This window comes from Vespula pensylvanica, chromosome 10, assembly GCF_014466175.1.
Source record: "Vespula pensylvanica isolate Volc-1 chromosome 10, ASM1446617v1, whole genome shotgun sequence".
Lineage (NCBI taxonomy): Eukaryota > Metazoa > Arthropoda > Insecta > Hymenoptera > Vespidae > Vespula > Vespula pensylvanica.
Genome location: NC_057694.1, coordinates 8,216,435 through 8,240,664, shown reverse-complemented (window position 1 = coordinate 8,240,664; position 24,230 = coordinate 8,216,435). Strand labels below are relative to the sequence as shown.

Sequence of the window (24,230 nt, the reverse complement as noted above, 5' to 3'; positions counted from 1 at the left end):
GTCTACATATGTATATATAACATGTGTATAATAGTATATTGTATATAAACCGACCATTATGTATGTCACGTTGTATTATTTCTTTCTGCTTACGCTTTTCTCTCTGAAGTGTGTGCGTGTGTGTGTGTGTGTGTGTGTGTGTGTGTGGAATGGGAGGAGGGAGATCTGTATGCCTGGATCTATACGCGTATACGCTTATCGTAATGGTGTGGCTGGAGTGGGAAAGGTTTGTGTTATCTCGCATTTGTTAATCATTTCTTTCGTGCTTTATCGAACTCGTTGTTGTCGACGCGAATTTGTTTTCATACACGAACGATACGGAAAGATTTCGCTCGACAAAGAAGAAACCACCGGTTGCGTATAATAGCAGCTTTTATCTTTATCAAGGCTCGCTGCGAAGTTTTGTAAATCGTTAATTTTTCTCTTTTCCCATTGTTCTATCGGAGCAAAATATCCATCGAATTACCTTTCGACGAATCCCTTTTTTGTCACTCCTATCGTCGATTACTCTTGTAATCGACCTGTCATTCGACCAAGATTATAAAAACGAAAAAAAAAAAATATACATATATATGTATAAAGGAATAAGAAAAGAAAGAGTATTCTAACTGGAAATAAATCCGTTTTTGAGAAAATTCGTACGTTTTTAACGTTTAAACTCTTTCTTTGCCTCCTTTTATTTCTAGTTTATCGCTTTTCTTTTTTATATCGATAGGCGTGCTTTAAAAGCTTCGCTCTCGCTCGAAATATTTTCATTTGTCATTTGTCTATTTATCGTTACAACGGCGAGATCACGAAGCTGCACGAATCTCGAGTAAAGTTAGGAACGTCGGTTCTAGTTGGGAAAGAATATTCGCTATGGTCCTATCGGTTTGCGTTAATGTTTCTAATTGCTTTGACAATAGCCTACGACCGTCCTCCGTATCGTGGCTCGATCGATGCTTTTAACTAAAACTGCTCGATATCAAGCGGGACCTCGTTACGACGAATAAACGATATAAATATCAAAATATGAAAACTATCCAACAAAGCGGTAACGATCTGTTGTACGGTTTCTAACTCGCCTTGGAATTTAAATCAATATTTTCTTAGGGAAATCGTAATTACGAAGTTCGTAAGCACGGATGCAATACCGAACAATTATATTCTATATCGATGGTATCGAGAGATCGATAGCTGACTCGGCACATTAAATCGCGGTCGTCGATCGATACGATCGATCAAGGACGTAGGCGAGTCGCGTTGTTACATCGCACGTGCCTTTCTAATCGTTCGAAGCTATGAAAGGGATTCAATGGAATGCGCCGCGCTCGCGAGTTTATCTATCTATTTACACAAATAGAAATCTATGCTATGGCGAAACGTTGCATTTGTTTTGAGTGGTTGTCGAAAGGTACTCTCTCTCCCCCAGTCTACGCATATCGGCGATAAATCATACGACGAGTAAGATGCAACTCTCGTTAATTTAACCGGAAACGAAAAATAGATCCAACGGAAAGAGGATATTTTTAATATTCCCCGCCGAGAGAAATTTCTGAGGCGACGTGCGACGAAATCAGTTGGAAAGATCGTCGACGAGGGAAAGACGATCGTCGAAATGGTCGAAACCGTCGAACTCGCGAATAAAAAGGCCAGAAAACATCGACAGAGATCCGTTACGAGCACGGTGTTATTTTATTTGTATTCTATTTATACGGCTAGTCTATTATTTGCTCGAACGAAGCATGGTTCTCACTCGCGCTCATTCCGTTTACTCACTGCGCGACGCATCTCGTCAATGTTCGATGGTTTCCGCTCGCAACCACCCCTAATTAATGGCTCGTTTTCGGAAGTTGTTGTTGCTGTTGCTGTTGTTGTCGCTGTTGCTGTTGCTGTTGCTGTTGCTGTTGCTGTTGCTGTTGCTGATGGCGATCGTCGTCGCTTGCCTCGACGTCTCCTTCGACACCTTTCTCGGGCTCTTCCAAGATACGGGTTTCCTCCGTGTCGACGCTGCTCGTAGGCGTCATTTGTTCGGTCGCGATCGCCCTCGCGCCCGCGCCCACACCCGAACCCGCACCCGCACCCGCTATGATCGAGCCAACACTCGAGCCAGCCGTCGTTGTAGCAGTTTCCCCGACCTTCTCAAATCCCAAACCCCCCAGGAGGCTCTTGTCAATCGGCTCCGGCGAGGCTTCCGACTCCTCGCTGCTAGGTGAACCGGGAGACGAGACTATCACCTACGCAAGCGGACGCAATCGCCCCCGAAAATGTTTCTCTTATTTCGTTATTTTCCCATCCTCAATTCTCCCTTTTCTCTTCGTTAAAACCTTCAAAGAGATCTGACCGGTCCGATTACACTTTCTCTTTCCTTTGCTTTTTAATCATCAAACGAGATAAAAAGAGACATTTCGTTGATCAAGCTCGGTATCCTTTCTGTTACTGGATTTCTCACAAAGTATTTCCTCTTTTTCGCGTTTTTTATCAAACGGCTAATACGTTACAACGAAACACTAAATAATCGATCAAATTGGACTTTGTTCAATAAATTTCATCGATCAACGGAATTAACAGAATTTTCAAAGCTGATACTAAAGCTCGCGTATAAAGAATAAAATTACGTTCGTATTGGTACATCGTCCGGTACCGTCAAGAGTCAAACCCATCCTCTCCTCCCACGCTTGCGTCTATCCGACGAACATACCGATTATTTCTTATCGATAGATATAATTTTTTATCGAAAAGGAACGAAAAGAAGGAAAAAGAAATAAATAAGTAAATAAAAGGAAAAAGAGAAAAAGGAGAGAAGAGAAAAATATCTAATTGCCGTTTACGATAATAAGAAGTCGCTTCAACGTCGTTTCAACGTTCGAATTTACAAAATCGGAAATGGAGCAATCGATCGATATTTTGTGGTTACCAAAGAATCGATGGGATAAGCGCTCTTCACTACAAACTTTTTTGGCGACGAGAGGTACGCTTTTGATTCCTACGAATTCGCACTTTATACCAAATGCCGGATACTTTACGAGGCAGTGGTTTATCAAGATGGTTATCAAAGATGAACGACGTCGAGTATGATTTAAAAGTGAGTTGCGCAAACTCGATCGATTCTCCGACATCTGAATTGAGCCATGCACGTGATTGTAAAGTAATTAGCGGATGAAAATATGAATGAAAATGATGATGATGATAATGGTAATAACGGTAACAAGGACAGTAACAACAACGGCAATAGAAATAATAACAATGATGATGACGATGATAAAATAATAATAAGAATAATGATAATAATAATAATAATAGTAGTAGTAATAGTGATAGTAATAGTAATAATAATAATATCGACAAGTGACAACAACAACGATGATGATAATAACCATGACGATGGTAATAATAATGATAACAACAACAACAACAACAACAACAACAACAACAACAACAACAACAACAACAATAATAATGATGATAATAATAATGATGATGATGATAATAATAAAAATAATAATAATAGTAATAGTAATAATAATAATAATAATAATAATAATAATAATAACAATAATAACAATAATAATAATAATAATAATAATAATGATAATGATAATAATAATAATACCTGTGCAAGAAGCGGCGTCTCTGTACTGTTAGCGGTTTGGTAGAGCCGGCAATTTGCGCTTGCTCTGAAGAATACGTGCCCAAACGAAAAAAGATAAAGAAGACAACGTAAATCGTCACTATAATCGAAAAACGTCGAAACTATAGACGCAAAAGGAAATCATAGCGCCGCGCGACGAATAGATATCTCCTTTTTTATGCTGACAAAATTGATTCGTACAGAACTGACATCGAGACATGCACGAAGGTATTTTGCATAAACACGTAAGGTATGCAAAATAAATGAGTGATCTAAAATTCGCGCAAAATGTTATGCGAGTGATTTATTACGAATGATATACTTTGGTGCGCAGCAGCTAAATAAATGTGTGTATAGAACATTTTGCAAAGCGAGTGATCGAGAAAATACGTATATATGTACAATAGTTTTTGGTCCATTCGCCAGATATTTACCGATAGGATATTTACACGATCGTTTAACCTAAATAAGTGTAGAAGAAATGTTTCGAACGGCATAGATCGTTCGCATGCGCGCTAAACAATAGTGAGAACAACACAGCGAGAGAAGAAAAGAGAGCGGAAGGAGTAGTAGCGTGGTGGAAAGATCATTGGTAATTATCGTGCTACTGCGCTCCAAACAGATTGCGAATCGTCGAGAATAATGACCGATAGAAAATCGCCTAATGATCGATGAAAGCACTTATTGTTAAGCGGATGAACGTCGTTGGAATATTTCTTTGATATATTCTTCATTCGAGAATAAAATGGTTTGTATGGTTAATATGTTTTTCTTTTTTCTTTAAGCGCTAAATGATTGAAAATTTACCGGAACGTTGGCTTCGAATGAAATTCGTAATGCGTTTGCGCAGCTGATTCACGGAGCTGATTCAGTGCCAGAAAATCGACCTTTTCTTTTTTACTAGGTAATAGTATTTCAAACATGATTAACATTTATTACGGCCGAACACATCGACGTTAATTGTCTGTGCAACGCACCTGTCGAGGCTTGATTGGCGGCGGCGGAGGCGGACGAATGGAGGGTGCGAGGGCTTCGGCTGCTGTAGTTTGGGGTGGACGATGAAGTGAGGGTGGCTGCTGCCAAAGCAGCCCTGTTCGTCCCAATGTTCCCTGTACCTGTTGTTGTACCTGTTGCTGAACCTGCTGCTGCTGCTGCTGCTGCTGCTGTTGCTGTTGATGATGATGCTGCTGCTCCACTTGCTGCTGATTGTTGCTGTGCTCGATTGCTGGCGTAACTCGAGGAAGCGCTGAACCGACTGAAGAAGTCTTCCGAACTGTCTGTGAAATGAGTGTCTGATTACTCGGCCCTTATTCGTCCTTTTGTTATATTTTTGAAATAACTTTGATTGGAAAATTATCTTAACGGAAGTAAATGATATCATTACCTGACTTAATTGGCCATATTTCCAAAAGATATTTCAATACAGCGATCGGCTGTTGGAAATCCAACGGAGGACCACCTTCTTCCGAATGTAACATGAGTACTGGTCCAAAACAAACGGCCAAACTCGCTGGTGACATTTTGTTGCATTGAGAAACGACCATTGCCAAGTGGTCCAATAAGTAAATCAACGTACACTGCAATCGAAACGTTATCGTTTTAATTCTATTGTGCATTTATGTGTCAATATAAGTAAAATATTACGATATATCGTGTCATCTTGTTAAACTTACTCTGTTAACTTTAGGTAAACAATCCAATATACTGAACATAAGTTTAGCGTTGCCTTGTGGGTCGTCGGGCAAACAAACGGCTAGCGCATCGACCATCATTTGATAGAGACATTTAGTAAAGAGGGGTTCCGGAAGTTCACGTAAATAATCTTTCAGTACGCCTATATCGAAAAACGATCACGTTTAAACTTTGCTAACAGGCAAGGTTTAACTTTGGTAAAAACTTACCCGTGATAACGTTTATGTCTGGTACATTGTCGGGCGACAGATTGACCGATCGTGCGTTTCGTTCAAAAGCTTCTCTTAATATCCTCTTTTTAGTTGCCGAGCCACAAAGTCTATACAAGCCTGTAATATATATATATATATATATATATATATATATATATATGTATAATATAATATATATACATATGTACGTATGTATAGATGTAGATATGGAATAATAGTTGGTATACGATACTTCAAAGTACTGCCGATAAGAATCATCTCGATGTTACAGACCTATAATATCCAAGCCTCTCCTTTCAACCTCCTCGACGCATCGCCAAACTATTATCGGTACGTTTGGAACTCCCATTGCTAGTGCCGTGGAAACACCACCGGGAACTCCTCCAGTCTTTGACTCTCGACTAACCTGAGAATAAGATTCGGGTAGTACTTTTATTTGATTATTCGATTATTAGGAAAAGACATGTACGGATGTACGTACGTAGATACATACATACATATATATAGCACACATACTACAGGTACATGTACTACAAGTATGAAACTTACAACGGTATCGAGATCAACTCCGAACAAAGGCGCTACTCTGGTAGCGAGGGATATAACTGGTAATCCCCTGCGTCTAAAAGTCTGCTGGGCGTCGGTATATCGCAGTCTTAAATAGATTGTACCTCGAGGTTCGACTTTAACCGCCAACTGATGCACCGCCGCTTCCTTGAGCAAAGTCGCCAAGTGTACCGATCCTTTATAACAGAGTTTGTGCCGATATTGTGGGTCCCAAGAATACACGAGCAGATCCAGCTGCCGATTTCCTACGAGATCCAGCTCGAAGGTTTCGTCCCAATCGAACATCAAATCGCCCGTTCGCACGACGGTCCGTGCTTTGTGCACTCTGTCACACTCCAGTACGCAATATAAGTCTCTCAGGCCACAACTAGCTGTTTATTATTGTTAATAATGCGTGGACGTTAATCGATCGTTATTTATTATTCGTTTATTCGTTATCGATCTTTTCACGTACCTAAATTAGGCTGACCCGATGGCGTTGAGGGCGTAGTTGCTGCCGAGGAGGTTGTAGTCGAACGAAGGCCGCGACCCGCTAACAGGTGTACCCAGAGCAATCCACTGACCCCACCTGCCAGATCACCACCGCTGGTCTCCCCGAGCGAACTCAAGAGGGAACTGGTCGAACTCGGAGTACCCACTGTCGGTGGCTTTTCTATCTTATACTTGAGGAACTCTAAAAAATCACATTATATGGGATTAACGACGGCGAAGACATCAGTTTATCGTTCAACGTCGTCGAGATTACAAGAATTTGTTGGAAGAAACTTACCTGCAGGATTAATATCTAGCAGTCTTTGATCCTGAGTTCTGGTAGGTGTGGGGGTCGGTATACTTCTCGTAGATTCGAGGTCTAATAAGTTTCTAATTCTTCTAACTGACGTCGCCCTTTGACTCGCTGAGCTTCCTAACGACGGTTTTTGACTTGCCAAGGAGGAACGTGCGCTTGTAGCCACCGATGCCGGCCTAGGATTGCCTGTACCCCGATGACACGTCGAACTAATAGCCGTCGACGCTCTTAAATTCGCCAAATTAACTTGTTGTGCCGAGGCAGATCTCGTTGAGAGCCGATCCAACGTACTAGAGAGTGGTCTGTATGTCCCGTAACTACCATAATCGCCCTACGACATAAACGTTACGTTGAGCGAACGCTTGAATCTTTTCTCTCTCTCTCTCTCTCTCTCTCTCTCTCTCTCTCTCTCTCTCTCCCTCCCTCTCTCTCGTAAAAACAATCAAATGCAAGATCGAGGAATAAGATAATTTACTTGACTGGCCGCCGCGTGAATATTTTCAGCGCTATAGGTATAACGCGGTGGTCGGTTCGTGGTGGCCCTGATCTGCTCGTACAGTGCGCTCGTGCTAGGCGTTCTGCTCAACCACGCTCGATATTCGTCGGAAGTGAATACGCTAGGCGACGACGGTATCCTACCTGTTTCGTCGCGTTAACAAAAATACGAGAGTGAAAATTCACGTACTTATCTGGGCAAGGCGCGCTTTGTTTTGTTTATATGGTTACCCCTATCCCGTCTAATCGAAGGCAATTCCGGGGCCGACAAAGCACCGTCGCTGTCTTCCTGATCGATCAATCCCGATGCCACCGTACTGAGACCCGACCTGATGCCTGGCTGTTGCGGCAACGTTCTACCACTTCGGGGCAAAGAGTTCGATCTCAATCCTAGAGCACAGGAGCGAAAAGAAAGAAAAGTATCGTAAACCGAAGAGCGAGGATCGAACGACGCGCTGGTTAAAAAATTAATTACCCGCCATACCCTGACCAATTTGCGATCTCGATAGGGTGGCAAGGTGTGAGACGGCACTGCTCGATGGTGGATTATTCATATTGTGTCTGTAATAGTAGTAGGCAGATTTCGGTGAACTCGAACACGTGGCCTCGGTATCGGAAGCATAATCCAAGGATGGTCTGTGTCTCCTAGTCAAAGTACCAACCGGATTTCGTCTTGGTGTGATCGATGGCGTGTCGGCTTGGGTCCCGTATCTGGTGTTGTATCGCAATGCCGACGTTCCTGCATAAAGGAAAATGATTTGAATGATGGAGTATCGAGTAGGAACGATAGTAACAACACCGCCTTTATCGGGACGGAACGCGTACCAGATTTTAAGCTCGATCTTAGAAGAGTGTGACGAGCCGGCATCGTTATGCTCGTGTAATCGACGCGCGGTAGATGTTGATCCGAACCGCTTCTTGGAATGATCCTTCCACTTCCGGTATGCTGAGAGTAACCGTAATGAGAGGACTGGCTCTGCCCTGACAATCTTCCTGCGACCGATTGCATTCCGCCACCGGTGGACATTCGACGTCCATCGTTCGAGGGCATCACTGGCCCGGTATAGAAGGAGTGTACCTATTTGCAGTGCACCGTTGCGACGTGTTACGTTATCGACGCGTTTCATTCGACAGACGCGGCGTTCGTTTCGTGCCTCGGACTATCGTCAACTTCGCGACGTACGATCTGACTATGAGATCACGTCGACGGTAAACGTTTGGTCGACGGATGGAAATGGAGATAGAAACGAGAGTTATAATAGCATGGAATCTATAACTAACCTCTAACGGAAACGGCGCGGAAACGCAGTCGACGATAATCGAAGGCACCGATGATCCATTTAACTCAAATTCCCATCGACACTATGATCGGTCTCTCAAGGATGAGCAATTAAGCGATCTGGTTGCATTCTGGGTTTGCGAAATGAAAAATAATCGAGAGATCGATTTCTAAGGGAACGTACGACAAGATCAATCATAATGTCCATTGGTCAACGATCACGATTACGATAGAATGATATAGACAATAGATACAGATATAATAAGATTCAAAATGCAGGACGAGAGAAAGAAATCGATGGAAGGAATTGCACAGCAAGCATACGTACGAGGCAACGAAAAAAGTAGGGGGTTTACGTATAAAAATATAGCGGTACACGTACGCGACTTTCTTAGTTCGTAATCATATTCCGTCGATTTAATTCGAGCCAATAATCAAATTAAACGCGTTCGATCGTATTTGGAAGAGAAGATTTATCGATACGGAGGAAAAATGTATGCATCGTAATGACGAAAGGTATACCTACCTATCGATTACGAGCTCGAATGAAATTTATTACTAGCGAAAGGACGGAGGAGAATGATCGAAGGAAATATTCGGGTTGGATGTACTGCCGATGCATACATTTGGTATACGGTGCCGAATTGACCGTGGTATTGGAACAATTAAATGCTTCCTATAGAAATTCGATCGTACGGATTCGGTCGAAGGAAATGCACGTATATAGTTTGGAATAATTTCGAGCATGTATCAATGTCGCGTACAGTACGATAAATTGCACTTATACCTATACACAATTCTAGATATGAAGAAAGAGTTAGTGTTGTCTTTACCTTCGTAAAATCCTGGTTAATTTCAATGTAGCATTCATTCATAGAACCGATTAGTTATATGAAAGACGACATCGAAAGACGAACGTCGTGTCGTAAAAACGTGTCGACACTCCGTGCCGTTCGGAAATACATTGAGTTTCGGATATTGATGACACATTAAATAATCAAGCGGACATAGAAGCGAAAGCTCTCGTCTTTGTAGGTAGAAGCATGCAAAACGTGTCATTACATTAATGTAATTTAACGAGGCACGTCGCGCGATTCGACTCCGTTCATATTTCATCGTAATATCAATTATCCGAAAGACTCGGAGATCGTGTTGGGCAATAAAAGTGCAATGATCACTCTGATTTCTATCGGAGAGTGTCTCGAGACAGTAGACGAATTCACCACTTTCTTTTCTAACGTAACGTAGCGTTTATCGGAGATATAGAAGGGAAAACAAGTGTTAAATTGGTGCAGATAGGTGTACGAAAGGGTGCTCGATCCACATCGTCTAGAACATCTATGTATAGTATCTACACGTGACATCAGATCGAGATTGACAGGCCGGATCGGACAGGCCAATCGTTTGTCTTTCTTTCGAATTGGCTGTGTTTTTTCTCGAATCGATCGGAGAGCGTTGAGAGAATCTCGAGCTATGTCAAGTTTCTTATCGTTAGACGAACGACATCCGTAGCGTACCGTAGATGTACCGCGTGCAGGTCGAAAACTTACTTTCTCGGCCAGACTCTCCAAAGTCTTCGGATATCCACGCTCGTAAGGTTGAAAATGTTGTGCGGTGGCAGGTTTCGGTTGATGGGTGATAACCGGCGGTGGTGGCGGTTGATAAGACCAATGTCCTTCCGGTCTCGAATTGTAATAAAGATCGCCGTTACTGGAACCCAAATCTTGACTCGATCCCAAACCCGTAAGGCCTAGTTGCGATCGGGAGGGTAACATCTCCCGTCCGTCGCCTCGTCTGCGACTGCTATCCCTGTCGATCGAGAAAAGTGTATTTCGTTTAGTCCGCTCGAGTCGCGATCGCCGCGATCGGATCATCCCGCCGGTCTGCCGTTAGATTCTATACCTGACATGATTGCTCGTAGCGTGGTCGCTCTCGTCTTCGTTCAGTTCCCTCTTGATCACTACGACCGGTGGTGCTTTGTGCTCGGTCTGACGACTATGAGAGACAGCTTGATGGGGACCGTGTCGGGTCGAGAGAATGAGCCTCCTTGGTATCGACATAATGATAACGACATCGTCCAGGCTCATGTGCGTCACGTCCACTAAATTTACCGCGAGGATCTCGTCGCCTACCTGGGAGAACGAGATTTTTACAGTTTTCAACGTCTCCATACCGAATTTTATATCGATCGAGGGGGCGTCACGATTCGAACCTTGCCAAAATCTACTCGAAGAATCGTCGATTATAGTAAAAATACGTATGCGGAGTTGAATCTGGGACTGCGCGTTTGATCGTTCGCCCCGACGAGAGAGCTTTCTCGCTCTCTCTCCTTGACGAATTCGACGATTCTAATGGATTCGTTCGGCCCGCTTTTCGGGCCGTCTTCGCGAATTAAATTGTCTCGATCGATGAGAAGACAAAGGAGGCTTCCTCTTACGACCTACGAACTCGTATCCTTTTCCTCTAGGGTATATAAGACGAACGAGGACGGATTACTCGATTGAAATTCTCACCTTCAAGCAGCCGCTGTTATAGACGGCTGTCTCCAATGCTATCCTTGAGATGAAGACGCCGTCGTTTCTGTCCACGCCATTACCTTCGCGTATATATAAGCCAAGCGTCTGTCCCGGCCTTTTAATTATCTCAACAAGGTGGATGGGGTGTTTAGGATCCTAAAAGAGGAACGTGAATCGCATAAGAGATCCAATCCTGAGCGCTATGCGCGCGATTTCATATCGTTGTTATCGTCGTCGTCGTCGTCGTCGTCGTCATTATTGTTATTATCATTACTACTATTATCGAAAATCGCTCGATCGGATCCCGCTATTGGACGATTAACGGGGACGTACCTGCATCGCGATAAATTTCTTTGCCGCTTCGGACACTTGTCTGCCCATTTGTCGGGGCTCGATGACGCGAACGACCATGTCACCCCTTCGTTCAACAGCTTCGAGGGCCGCTGCCGTCGAGGCGTCATGATCGTTCTCGACCGTTTCGATCTGCTTGAAGATGTCCGAACTGATCCCGCTTATCTGCAACAGAACGTCCTTCCGCTTCAGGAAGCGTAACGGACCGAGATATTTTTGACGATACGCTTTTGTGAAATCGACCCTCCTCGGATATATTCCATCGAGAAACCATTATCTTTATTTATCATTATCCTTATTAGTCTAATTCATCGAAATCAATATTTTACATCGACCGTCGAACTGGATTCCTTTCCATTCGAATTTATCCTCGAATTTATCTTCGAATTTATCGTCGAATTTATCGTCGAATTTATCGTCGGGTCATATTTCACAAATATCAATGGCGACTTTATATAGAGTATTATATAGAGTATACGAAATGATTACTTTTCGGAAGTCTCCCTGGATGACCAAAGATGGTGGTTCCTTGGGGCGCAACTGGTTGGTAGGAGCTTGCCTCCCAGGACTTGCGCTTATGTCTGTCACTTCCCCCCGGCCCTCCTATAATTACACCGATTCTATAATTAGTTGATTGATTCGTCGAGACGTATCACCCTCCTGCCGTCGCGCGGACGTTCTTAACCAAGATCATGTCGGATACGTATGAGTACTTTTTGTCAAAAAGTATGCCAAACGCGTGGCGATCGAACCGATAGATAGTACTCGAAAGAGATGTACCAGCCGAGGCCGAGAAGAGCCTCTGTGCGATACTTAATCGCCTTTTTTATCTCTGGATTTTTCCAGGAGAATCGCCTAAAACTCCTTCCTATGTATCCTTTCGTTCGTTTTCCATTTCCTTTCGCTCGCCAACTCTAGAGGTTCCAACCTCTAGCGTCCCACGTTTCCCTTCGAGCTCGGTGTGCCACGCGTTAACCGCGAGGTGCTATTAGATAGCGAGGTACTATATAGAGAGATTCCGTCTCCCTATTTTTCCCTCCCTTTCCCCCCTCCCCACCCCCCCGCCCTCTCTCTCGTACGCTCCTTTTCACGCGTCGATATATGCTCCGAGATATAAAGAACAAGGTGGAAGGTATATAACACCGCGAGGATTACCTTACGGGAGAAGAAGCACCCCGAGCCACCCCTGTCGCACATCCTCGTCTACCCTATAGTGGCTAATATGGCGGGAAGAAGTACTCGGAAGCGTACGGAAGCCGCGCACGCGCTATTCCCGCGTAATACTCTCGCTAGGCACGGAGTGTGGGTGACTATCGATCCGCCATGACGTCACCGTACAACCTCTTTCCTGCTTCGCGTCCGTCCACCACCTCCTCCCACTACTTTTTCTACGTCTATCCATGTCCTCGTTCAACGCCGGTTCCGTCCCTGATTTCCTTTCGATACAACCACATCCCCCTTTCATCTTCCCTTCCACCTCTTTCGCTCGAACGTCACCCTCGTCCGTCACTTCCATGCGTTTCCTTCCTTCTGCCCTTTCCACCCTAGCCCATCCTCTTTATTTTTCTCATTCTCAGACGTACGATCACGAGCTAGGAGAGATATCCGCGCTTTACCATCGTCATCAGTCGCTTGCATCAATGATCTTCGCATCAAAGCTCGCATAGAGATTTGTTCGCCCTAAGTCGCGGCGAGACAAGGACCAAGATGATTCTCCTCCGATCGAACCTTTCGTCCGATAGCAATCGGGAAAATCGAAACAATTCATTTCGTGATCCTTCGAAGAGAAATGAAAAAGCGTGTGCTACGCCGCTGCGCGTAGTAGACGTAAGTATCAGTAGTAAAACGTGGTAGTAAGTAGTGGCGACGTGTACGCAGGCGTACGCACGTTACGGCCATCGACGGTTGAAAAAAGGGGAGTGGCAGGGAGATCGAAAGACAGTAGGGATAGAAAGAGAGGAGGTAGGAGAAAGAGATGGAATGCCGAGCCAAGAGAATGTAGTAAATAGGGATTGGGGAGAAAGAGAGGGAAATGAAGAGGGATGAAAGACCCCTCTGGTCTTTGCAGAATCCTGCAATACGATGTCGGTTCAGCGCGCCTGCGCTTCGTGGACCTGGAAAAGCTCGATTCAACTCGTCTACCCGTCGTCGGTCGTGTGGGCGCGCGCACGCGCTCTGGAAAGAGGGAGAGGGTACACTTGGCGCTTGCGCCTTTCGATTCCGCGTTTAGACGACTAAGATACCCGTATGTTTCGAACACGTAGGTGTCTCGTGTCGTATATAGGCTGCTCTTAACGATAGAAAAGTGTCAGCTATATGGCGCTGCCGACAGTGCTGGACAGGTGTAACAGCGCGGCTGCTTACCACGTAGGGTATAGGATATATGTGTGCATGCACGCACACGCGCGCACATCTATATCGTAGATTTGTGCGTAGGTGATGGGGCGTACGGCGCATGTGTGCATGGTTAACCGCTCGACCACGTGTCTCTACGTGAACTTTGCGCCACACGATAGACCACACGATACGCTGCACACGATACGCCGCACACGTTGGTATGCATACGATAAATACCTACTGACCGTGAACGTACATATACGGTTCATATGTGGTTCGACGTATTTACACCCCCTTTCAGCTAGTCCCATTTTCTCTGCCTCTATAGGTTCGAGGAAGAGAAACGATAGGTTCGAGGGCATCGACGGTTATGCAAAGATATATATCTTTAGAGGGGAACGAGGGAGGGAGAAAGATCGTGTGCTAGGTTACATGGGTGGGATGAAAGATGATATGCGCCAGTGTTACGTGTATATTCTCTCTCTCTCTCTCTCTCTCTCTCTCTCTCCTCGAGTTTTTCTATACGTACCTACATACGCGTGAAAAGCACGAGAAGGGGCGAGTGAAAAAGCGTGCGTCGCCTAAGCTCAAGTGGGCAAGAGCGCGAGTCCGTCTCTACGACTCTTCCGATTGTTCGGCTTTCGTAATTAGCGAGCTAAAAGTTCGATCCGACGAGTGATTCGTTGCGACGGTACTTTTGCCGATTGATGAACCATCATCCATCATGATTTTTTTTTTCGACGATTTGAGCGAAAGAAATTGCGCTCGTTATGTCGCATTAAGGAATCGAACGCTTTCTCGAATTTGTAAGAACAGCAAGGAACGGGGAAAATCGATGATCGGCGTCTATTAATAAAAATAGTCTTTTCTCGCCTAGTTATATATAATATATCATAGTCCCTGGATAATCTTGACCTTTTCTAACGCGATAATTTAGTGGATCGTGAGAAATATATCCCACGTAATAAGGCGCTCGGCGTACGTTCGTAATATCATTTTCTAAATGGCACAGACGTTCTCTGATATACGTAATGATACTACACAGACGCATGCACACGCGCGCGCATGCATATAGATAGATAGACGATAGACCCATGTCCCTACGAAAGAGGATATAATATAATAGATGCTTCTTTTTACGTATCGAGGATGCTTTCTTGTTACATTCTGATCGATCGGGCAAAGAGCCGTCCATAAAAATTCGCAATTTTTAGCATTCGTAGTGTTCGCTGTTCGGACATACACACAGACGCGATGTCTCGCGGATCCCTCTCGATGGATACACGAATGCCAAACTCTTATGAAAGAAGAGCTTTGAAGGTAGACTACAGAGAGAAGGCCGAGACAAGGGTACTTTTGACTCGGGAGACGAAATCGAATGGGTCACTCGGAAGATATCGCCGAGGAATCGGATCCGTTTTTCGAAGCTTTATCGAAAGACCTTTATTGGGTATCGTGCCCAATCGTGCGCGAACTACGTACCTAGGTACCTATATAGATATATAATCCTATCGGGGAAGGAACGTATGGATATGTACGTTCTATCCGTTTCCATCCCAATCCATCGATATTTGTTAGTTTTGGGATATTTAAGAGAGCGATATAAAACGAGATGGATTTTGAAAAGAATAGAACGAGGCGTTGGCGAGGCGTCTAGCGAGACAAAACCTAGATAACGGTAAAAGTAATATAACTTCATTTCCCAACTTCGTTATTACGCGCCATTTCTTTTTCTCGCAAATTCAATTACACGAGACAGGGTGGCATTAAAGATAATTTATAGGAGAAAATTAAGCCCTATCAGGATGATCACTTGGTAGAAACGAGTAGAAACGAGTAAATTTCGAGAAGAGAAAGGATGATATCGTTCCATGGATCTTGACGTAAGATCGAGGACAGGATTGGAATCGATCGAAAATTTGCAAGCACATCGATCGTATTTCCGATACTAATTCCATATCTATCATCGATACCTAGATATTGCAGAAGGAACCGGCCTATGTCCCGTTTCGTAGATTCGGTGGACGGAAACTTTTCGAAATACGCTGCACCGAGATATTGATTTCGCGCCGCGCGTTCTTCTTTCTTTTGCGCGATAGGACCTGCCGTACGATGGAGAGAAAAAAGCTGGGAATAGTCGGAGTCGCGGATGTGTTTATCGTCGCAAAGAGATTAAAAACGGGTGTGCAATGAGTGCAAAGAAAAATTCCATAGGAAACGTCTTCGTTCCAGGCTCGAAGCCACGTTTCGAAGCGGTTTGCAGCGAACTTAAATCTCCTTGGAGATCGCACAGAAATGGTTACAGAGTCCCACATTCGTCGACGTTCGTATTGAAAATATTCCACGTATCTGCGCGATATTGGGAAAGTCGCGGCTTTTCCTTTAGATCTTTTTTTTTTTCCTTTTTTTTTTTTTTTTACTTATCGACTCTACGACACCGATCGAACGATTTCCAAACAATTGTGCGGGAGAACGAGATTGGTCGACGAGTGATGATATCTGAAACAGCAGCGGTTTAAAGGAGGTTTTAGTTCGGCAGCGAATTTAAACGAAATTCGATGCACGCGAGTGGCATTTTAGCGCGTACGAGGCCCTTCGTCGGTAGACACATTTTCTGGGGTTGCGTCGTGCCCGTCCAGAGGTATCTCTCCTGCGGAATCTCTTCATAGATTTTCACGTGGAACCACGACCACATGAGAAAACGGTGGAAAAGAGAAAAGGGATCGTAACGATCCAACTGCTCTAATTCCGGTATGTGGAACGTGCAAGAGGGATAATTGCGGCCCAGCTGAAAATCAAAGAGACTTCCTTTTCGTCCGACATTCCCCGCCTCTGCCCCATTTTTTCCTTCTCTCCCCTTTCCTCGCTCCCGTGCGCCCTACCTATATTTATATTCATCCTCTTCATCTTTCTTCTCCCCTCTTCGTTTCGCCGTCTCCTCTCTTCTATCGCGACTCCCGACGGAACGGCGAAAAAGGGGAAGCGAGTCTAGGCGAGGCGACAATTAGCCCTCCGCAATATGCAATCTTCCCCGACGCGTTAACGGCCGAGTAGGAAAGGAAGGGTGGCAAAAGACCGCTTAAGGACGTGTCACGTGTGCTACGAGGAAATTCCATCGTCTCGAGCCTACCCCGATCGAAATTTCCTCCTGCACGCGCTTGTGCACTTTACAACCTCGGCTTTGGTTCTCGTCGAAGCGATAAAAAGAACGAGTTTCCGATTATCGACGAGCCCGAGCGCCCAACGTTCCTCCTCCGTAAATTTTCGCAAATTTTTTCCTTCCTCGAATTAGAAATGGAAAAACGTTGAATCGATCGACGTACGGTCCGCGAAAGAATTACGCTCGACGTTGTCGTATCATTAAGCGTCGGCGATAACGACTTAATCGTCGATTCGAAGGACAACGTAGGACTCGCACCGTCGATAGAGCGTCGAAGGGCAGCGGACTGTCGCTATAAAGAGGGTAGAAAGATGGATAAGGTCGATGGAAGATAATTAGATATTGATTTCGCATTAGAGTATGCCAAGATAAACGGCTGTTCATTAACGTGACGTAGCGAAGATCATCGTTCACTGGCCGTGTCATTGATACAGAAAGATCAATCGCGGATTTATTCATATTACTCGTTCTTCTGTCCTTGCAATTTCGTCGATGTAGGAACGTTGATATAAGAACGAAACGAGTTAACCTTTCTCTAATCGTACGACTTCGAGCGATATTACTATTCTTTATTCCAGGAATATTTAAAGCGGTTGCACGAACATAGAACCGCTTCGATTTCAGAATACTCAAGATACTCCATCTACCTTTGTGTCCATCTTTTGAAGCTTTTCCGAGTCGGGAACGCAGTTAATGTAAAATGTAAAACGTAGGTATTCGCGAGGTCAAAGCCCGTTGTTTGACGAGCGAACCGTCCATTACTGCTTATTGCTGAATCAAAGATGTCCGTGTCTACTGCTACTTCGAGTTGGCTTTGATCTTTCTCCCTCCCTCTCTCTCTCTCTCTCTCTCTCTCTTCCCCCTGCCTCGTTGTTAGTAATCTATCGTACGAGCCAGACAATACATAGAAACGTTGTTTGATTTCAAATACGTCAAAGGCGTCGTGATTATTAGCGCGCTCGACGTAATTAGAGTTAAAGAACGAACGTACTCGATAGAAATCGGCCGATTCGAGTTTAGGTTTATATTTCGAAAATTCGGCATGTAAGATATATGGCGAAACATAGACAGAAAGTACCAAGTGAATGCGGGTTTGGCGTTTTCTAGCGAGTCCAGACTACACTCGCGTAATTGATCTTTCCGTAAAGAAGCATTGACTCGGGCACGTTGAGGCGTAAGAATCGCGCGGCATTCGTCGATCGGCACAATGCGAATGGCATTTTACGTCAAGACAGAATTTGGGTCACGCTGAATGATTTACTCGTCGATCGAGGATAGAGCGTACAGAGTTCCTATATTTACTAACTATAAGCATCAAGGCCCTCATCGTACGATGTTCGATATTTGTGTTTCCGCGAATTCACCTGCTAGATGGACGGCTACGCGTCGCTTTGAAATTGAACTTTTGTCCATCGAAGACAACCTTTTGACTCTGTAAGAAGAATCGGCCGTTTACTACTCGTGAAAACGCTTCGCTCTATTTACTATGTCGCGAGTGCGATAGGAACAAGCGCGTTCTTTTCTCTCTCTCTCTCTCTCTCTCTGCGAGGACAGGAAGAGGAAAGAAAAAAGCTGACGGAGTTGGGCTTATTAAAAGCGAAGAATAAAATTCGCAGGAAATAATGGAGCTTGGTCGAGGCGAGCGAACACTCGAAATTATTCGACTAGGAGAACTCCGAGTCCATAACGACGAAGGTCCTTCTCATAAATTGCGCTCGGCGCGTTGAAGCTTCGAATAACGAAGGTTCGAGTTGCAACGTCATTTGCTCCCGTTTAACTGTGTTGTTATTTCACCTCGGCTTTGGAACTCTACTTGACTCGTCCCTACGAAACATCGCGTGCGCACAGAGATTCGATTGGCACTGGTTACGGACTTGGGAGGAGTCGTTAGGTCTGAAAAAATCGTCGGTACTTTTCGTGGAAGCATAGCGTTCTAACGTATTCCGCTAAAATGCGAAAAGAACGTTCGAACATCGTTTCGGTGGAAAAGAAAAAAATGAAAAACGATAGATCGTATATCTTGCCAGCAGTTTCGAGAACAAGTTCTTTCGTCGAAGACCCTTATCGACGAGCGCCTAATTAATTATACGATGACGCTGTAGCGAGCTTAGAGAGCCTCGTAATAGATTGTTACGTTCTTCTCTTCCACGTCGTTGTCGTTGCGGTTGACGTCGACGTCTATGACGACGAGGACGCGGCTTATTATGTTATTGCGCCATTTGCAAAATTTTAATGGATTCGAGAGCTCCGCCACTCGTCCTCCTCATCCTCTCTCTCTCTCGCTCTCTCTTCTAAAAATCGATCGGCGGTACGCTCTTCGTCTTTATCTCGAACGTTTAGATCTTTCGTTGAACCGGTAGCGGTAATCGAAGAAGGTTCTCGTCTTTGCAAAAATTTTCGAAAGGTGCCATGCCAATCGGATTGCCGAGAGTTGCGTCGTCGTCGTCGTCGGAAAGGAAAGACGCATGCCAAAGGCTACCGTGTCGTTGCGTCGAGTACTAACCTGCGCAACGGATCCCCTATCTTCACGCAGCACACGCGCGTCCGTGCTATTTTTTCTAAAAAATTTCACGTGCTCCTCTTCGTTACGAGCCAACCGTGCACGAGTTCGCGATCCGAAGCATCGAACGGTGGGGGACAAAAATGGGAAAAAAAAGGAAGGCCTCTCTTTTCTGAGAAATATTCTCACTTTTCCGCGACCGTTCCGGTTAGCCGAGTACAAAGGATCGCGTTCCATCGTATTTTTGATAAAAGAATCGTATACGTCTCGTGCGTACGTTGAATTCGTCTAAAAGTTAAGATACGTAAGCTCGTACGACGGGTTCCCCGATCACGAAGCCGTTCGTCGCGAGCTTCCACTTAACTCTCGATACGATTTATCGAGCCGATCGATTTAACGACAATAATTCAGAAAGCAATCTTATCGGGTCGACGGCGCGAACGACTTTCATTCGTACTCGGCGCAACCCGGGCGCAATCCTGACGCTATTTCTTAACTCGACGAGAACGCAGGATGAATCATCGGAAAGAAAGCGTCGGAGAGGGGCCGGAGCTACGTCGGGTTACGTCGAAAATAAGATATAGAAGGCCCGAAACGCGCGTCTACCCACAGATTGGCAGGATGGTAGAACGATTCGTCGAAGGTACTCGTTCGACGATAGGTAGATTACTCGTAGGAACGACTTTCACTTACTTTCCTCCGGCCGCAGCAGAGCATGGCTGCTGCACTGCAATCGCGGCGAGCCGTAGACGAGAGTTGAGGCTGATGACAGACGTAGCTGAGTCGTGCGCCCCGTTCCCGCTGCAGCTGCACCACGCGCACCTGCAGCTGCACCTGATCCCGATCCTGCTGTCCTTGACCGACACCGACTCGACCACCGTACTTGATGCGCACGTGTTTTCGCCACTGCATGAGTTCGGTGCGTCATGCCCTCTTCCTGGATCAAAGCGACGTGTTTTTGCTATCTCTTTTAACAGTCCGCAAAGACTTTGGGGCAAAAGGATCGAACGGATAGCGGGAAGGGTTCGCTCGATCGGGTCCGGAGTCGAGCGCGGCTCGAGCGCGGCTCGAGGGCCGCTCGAGCGCGGAGGATACTCGAGCCTTCCGAGGGAAATCGCGAAATCGTTGCTCGAGTTGCTTTCGAGTGTGTGCGTCCGTCCGACGGACGATGATTGGAACGATAATTGGAATTTAATACGAATCGAACGAGGCCGAACTTTTCGCGTCTTGAAGGATTATCTCGTACCGAACGCGAACACCGCGCTCGACTCGAGACGAACCTCGAGTACCCGATGATCTTGTTCCGAGCGATCGCGATAAAAGCGAAGCGATTGACATCGATCACTAGCGATCGCTCCAAAGATTTCGTTCGATCTTTATCGATCTTTCGATCGCAACGAAACCATCCTCCGTCATTCATATCGTAGCGATTCATCGCTGATTTCTATTTTTTCTTCTCGTCTCATCCCCCGTACCTTTCGATATCGTACATATTTTATTACATTTAGCGTTTCCACGATCCGGTTAACCCACTTTCCATTCTTCGTTCGATATCCGAGACGTTAATTCGCTAATGGATGACCCTTTTGATCGAAAATCGATCGAACGATACGGACCTCTGGTTTATTTTTTCTTTTCGTTCTCGATCGCACGTACGAGTGCGCGTCGTACGATGCACGATCTACTTTCGCATTCGCATGCGACTCATTTCCTTTATTCCTTCTTAAGAAAAAATAAACGTAAGGCGATCGATGATCGCTTACGATAGCAAAGATTACCTCCCCTAGGGTTCCTGGTTTCTATTTAAATATAGGTACGTATAGCGTTCCGTGTCAGGTTACACGGTAATTCGTTAAGAGTCGATCAAGTTCGTAACCTAGTCAAGGAAGTACCGTCGTGATCTTGACCCGTTGAAAGATATTTATCCCGTTTACATTGTTCTTTTTCTATCGAAGAGACGAATCCGTTCTTCGCTTTGTTTCGAATACTCGATGCAACGATGTGAAAATATCCGTAGGGCACGTCGAATTGGTCGCGCGTCGCACTGCTCCTAGAAAATAAATTCGCGAAAGTAATATGACGGCAGCCCTGACGGGAAGTCGTAACGTTACGAATATTCGTAATCGGAAGATTCGACGTAAAAAAATGAGATGCGAAACGGACAGACGATTCCGTAGATTATTCGACTAAATGGAAACAACATCGTTATCGTACGCGTACTTTATCGTTCGGACGTAATGAACCCCGCATAGCGAGTCGCGCGTCAGGGTAATGCAAGATCTCATCCGATCCTTTTAAACGCGTATTATATCTGATGCACGACCCATCGGACGCATTTCGAGATGTCGCAGAGAGCTCGTTCGAAACGTCGCTATTAAAAAATCAAAAAGAATGGAAAGTAGGTGAGCGTACAATAGCGAAAACTACGTTGGACGAAAAAACTAGGATGGATGGTATCGTTTTTGTAGGTGACGTTAGAGGAGATTGGGTAGGTAAATGGCAAATTTGTTTCAGAGAGAACTCTGAAAATGTATGGCCGAAAGTAATTGGTAATAAGAGATTTTGGTGTCGTAGACACGGAAAATACACGTATAGGACCGATCATGCATATGGAATAATTCGGACAGCTACGTATTTCCAGAGTAATCGATGAACGACTCTGAGCAAGCGTAGGTAAGTGAATAAGGTAAGAGATCCAATCGTAATATGTATAATAATCGTGTACCTTCTAAAAAGCATTTCTCGCGTGAAGGACCGACGTGTCGCTGCACGACCAGTGTTTCACAGATTCTTTCATTCTTGTCCACGTGTCAAGCTCTCTTCTCCTAAGCACAAGAGAAAATGACAGGATTAGAGCGATATACTTCCGCGCGAGCACCGATCGATAGTATTACGCGTCGTACATAGAGCGGGCAGTACCCGCCGACACGTAGTACCCTACGCGACCATCCATCGAACGTCAAAATTCGTCTCTTGAGGGTAGCATCTTGGATGAAAAAAAAAAAAAAAAAAAAAAAGAAGGAGCAAAAAAGAGAAAAAAAAGGAACGAGCGTCGGACCGCGATAGGAAGGAGAGAAGTTGGTCCGTCCACGTGTTACACTTTTCACTACTTTTTCTCTACGCCCAATCAACACGTGTCTCGCGTACACCTCCGCACAGTCTCCAAATCCAGCTCCTCCTCCTCTCCTTCCCCCTCTCCTTCCTTTCTCCTCTCGTAAAGTTTTCTACGGAGCGACGCGACGAATTCTCCAAACCCTTTCTTTTTTCGCTCGTACGATACCAGAGCCGCGATATTTGATCGATCATCGAGGAATCGGAACGAAGGACGCTTTTAAAAGACGGGGAAACCGAAGAACGAGATTATTTTTAATGACGAGTACTCCCATCGTACGCCCCGCACGAGGATCAATAACACGTGTACATCGTAAAAACGTACGTACGCGAACGTACTCGATCTCGAAAGGAGCGCTCGTAGAGAGGGAAGAAAGATTTGTCCGTACGCTTGTATCGTAAGCAAATGGAGCCGGTCTTCGATCGATAAGAGATACGGGAGTTTAAGAGAGCCCGCCGGCAGCAGCAGCAGCAGCAGCAGCAGCAGCAGCAGCAGCAGGAGCAGTAGTAGCGGAATTACTAGCACCGGCAGTGCCGACAGAGCACCAGCAACAGTAGTTACCCCGATATGAACTATTAGCGGCCTTTCAAGGAACGCGCACGTTTTCCTTCCTTCTAGCCGGGAACGCGGAAAAACGAATGAAAGCGTAAGAAGAAGCAAGAGGGCAAATCCGAAGGAAGGAAAAGGAAAGAGAAAGAGAGGTGGATGGGGAAAAGCAGAGCAGAGCCACCAGCACGGAATCGTGGTGGCGTGCCAGCCGATGGTCCCGGACCAACCGATCGATATACCCTTTTTTCGAGAGTAGCTTCCACCATCTTCCCTCTCGCTCCCACCGAACCGCCCTCTCATCCATCTATCTCTTTTCGTCTCGCCTCAAAGAACGCGCGTATAAACGTAAAAACGTAGAGCGATCGAGGCGATGCGCGTGCTCGAACAAGGCCACGTTCGTTTTTCCTTCGTTCGTTCGGACGTTCGTTCGTCCGTCCGTCCGTCCGTCCGTCCGTCCGTCCATCCGTCCGTACGTTCGTTCTTTCGTTCGTTCATTCGTTTGTTCGGTCGGTCTGTCGGTTTGTCGGTCGTTCGGTCGGTCGGTCGGTCGGTCGGTCGGTCGGTCGGTCGGTCGGTCGGTCGGTCGGTCGGTCGGTCGGTCGGTCGGTCGGTCGGTCGGTCGGTCGGTCGGTCGGTCGGTCGGTCGGTCGGTCGTTCACTCGCTCGCTTACGCGCAATCGCGAAAGAGGGTTCATTGGATTATAAGCAAGGATCTTAAACGTACCTTCCGGAGAATCTCGTAAGAGAGTCGGCGATCGTACGTATTCCTCGGTGCAACTAGCCCACTCGATTGATTCCAATTACGAGATACTTTTGTTCTCTCTTTCTCTTCTCTTGCCGTTTCTCCTTGTCGGCGAAGGAAGCAGGAGGAATCTTCCGCTCGCAGCTTTCTCACCTCGCCGTATAACGCCACGCGGGAATCAATACGCCCGCCTGCCTCGAGTAGTCTCTCTCGCTCGCCTTTCCCACCCGCTCGCCCAGCCCTCTCACTCACCCCCTCTCCTTTTATATCCTTCTCTCTCTCTCTTTCCCTTACTCTCACCCTCGCTCTCTATCTTCCTTC

General features: G+C 45.5%; 1 protein-coding gene across 7 annotated transcripts; it reads right to left on the bottom strand.

Moving 5' to 3' along the window:
• Positions 1 to 1,651: 1,651 nt before the first annotated feature.
• On the bottom strand, positions 1,652 to 24,201 carry LOC122632263 (rho GTPase-activating protein 100F-like). Of its 7 annotated transcripts, none has more exons than XM_043818877.1 (23): positions 23,892 to 24,201; positions 22,232 to 22,331; positions 20,200 to 20,443; positions 11,999 to 12,112; positions 11,492 to 11,674; positions 11,156 to 11,314; positions 10,545 to 10,774; positions 10,193 to 10,451; positions 9,476 to 9,487; positions 8,189 to 8,441; positions 7,839 to 8,102; positions 7,595 to 7,753; positions 7,344 to 7,507; positions 6,851 to 7,199; positions 6,536 to 6,754; positions 6,064 to 6,452; positions 5,788 to 5,920; positions 5,512 to 5,631; positions 5,284 to 5,444; positions 4,995 to 5,187; positions 4,588 to 4,883; positions 1,870 to 2,216; positions 1,652 to 1,839 (listed from the first exon to the last, which is right to left on the bottom strand). In XM_043818877.1, exons 3-23 carry the CDS (start codon positions 20,416 to 20,418, stop codon positions 1,812 to 1,814), a joined length of 4,251 nt encoding a protein of 1,416 aa, XP_043674812.1. In that variant the 5' UTR covers positions 20,419 to 20,443; positions 22,232 to 22,331; positions 23,892 to 24,201; the 3' UTR covers positions 1,652 to 1,811. The 7 variants fall into 7 exon arrangements, with proteins under 7 accessions (XP_043674812.1, XP_043674811.1, XP_043674810.1 ...); XM_043818876.1 differs by having other exon boundaries at positions 1,652 to 1,874; positions 1,905 to 2,216; XM_043818878.1 differs by lacking the exon at positions 1,652 to 1,839 and adding an exon at positions 3,593 to 3,656 and having other exon boundaries at positions 2,094 to 2,216; positions 4,588 to 4,887.
• Positions 24,202 to 24,230: the final 29 nt, after the last annotated feature.

What these genes read in the sequence shown, in the direction of transcription:
- LOC122632263 (XM_043818875.1), bottom strand. Translation starts at nt 20,418, where the DNA reads ATGCAGTGGCGAAAACACGTGCGCATCAAGTACGGTGGTCGAGTCGGT. An exon ending in GAGAGGCTTGGATATTATAG is followed by an intron (nt 5,632 to 5,787) that starts GTCTGTAACATC and finishes TATATATTACAG; the next exon opens with GCTTGTATAGACTTTGTGGC. An exon ending in AGACATAAACGTTATCACGG is followed by an intron (nt 5,445 to 5,511) that starts GTAAGTTTTTAC and finishes TTTTCGATATAG; the next exon opens with GCGTACTGAAAGATTATTTA.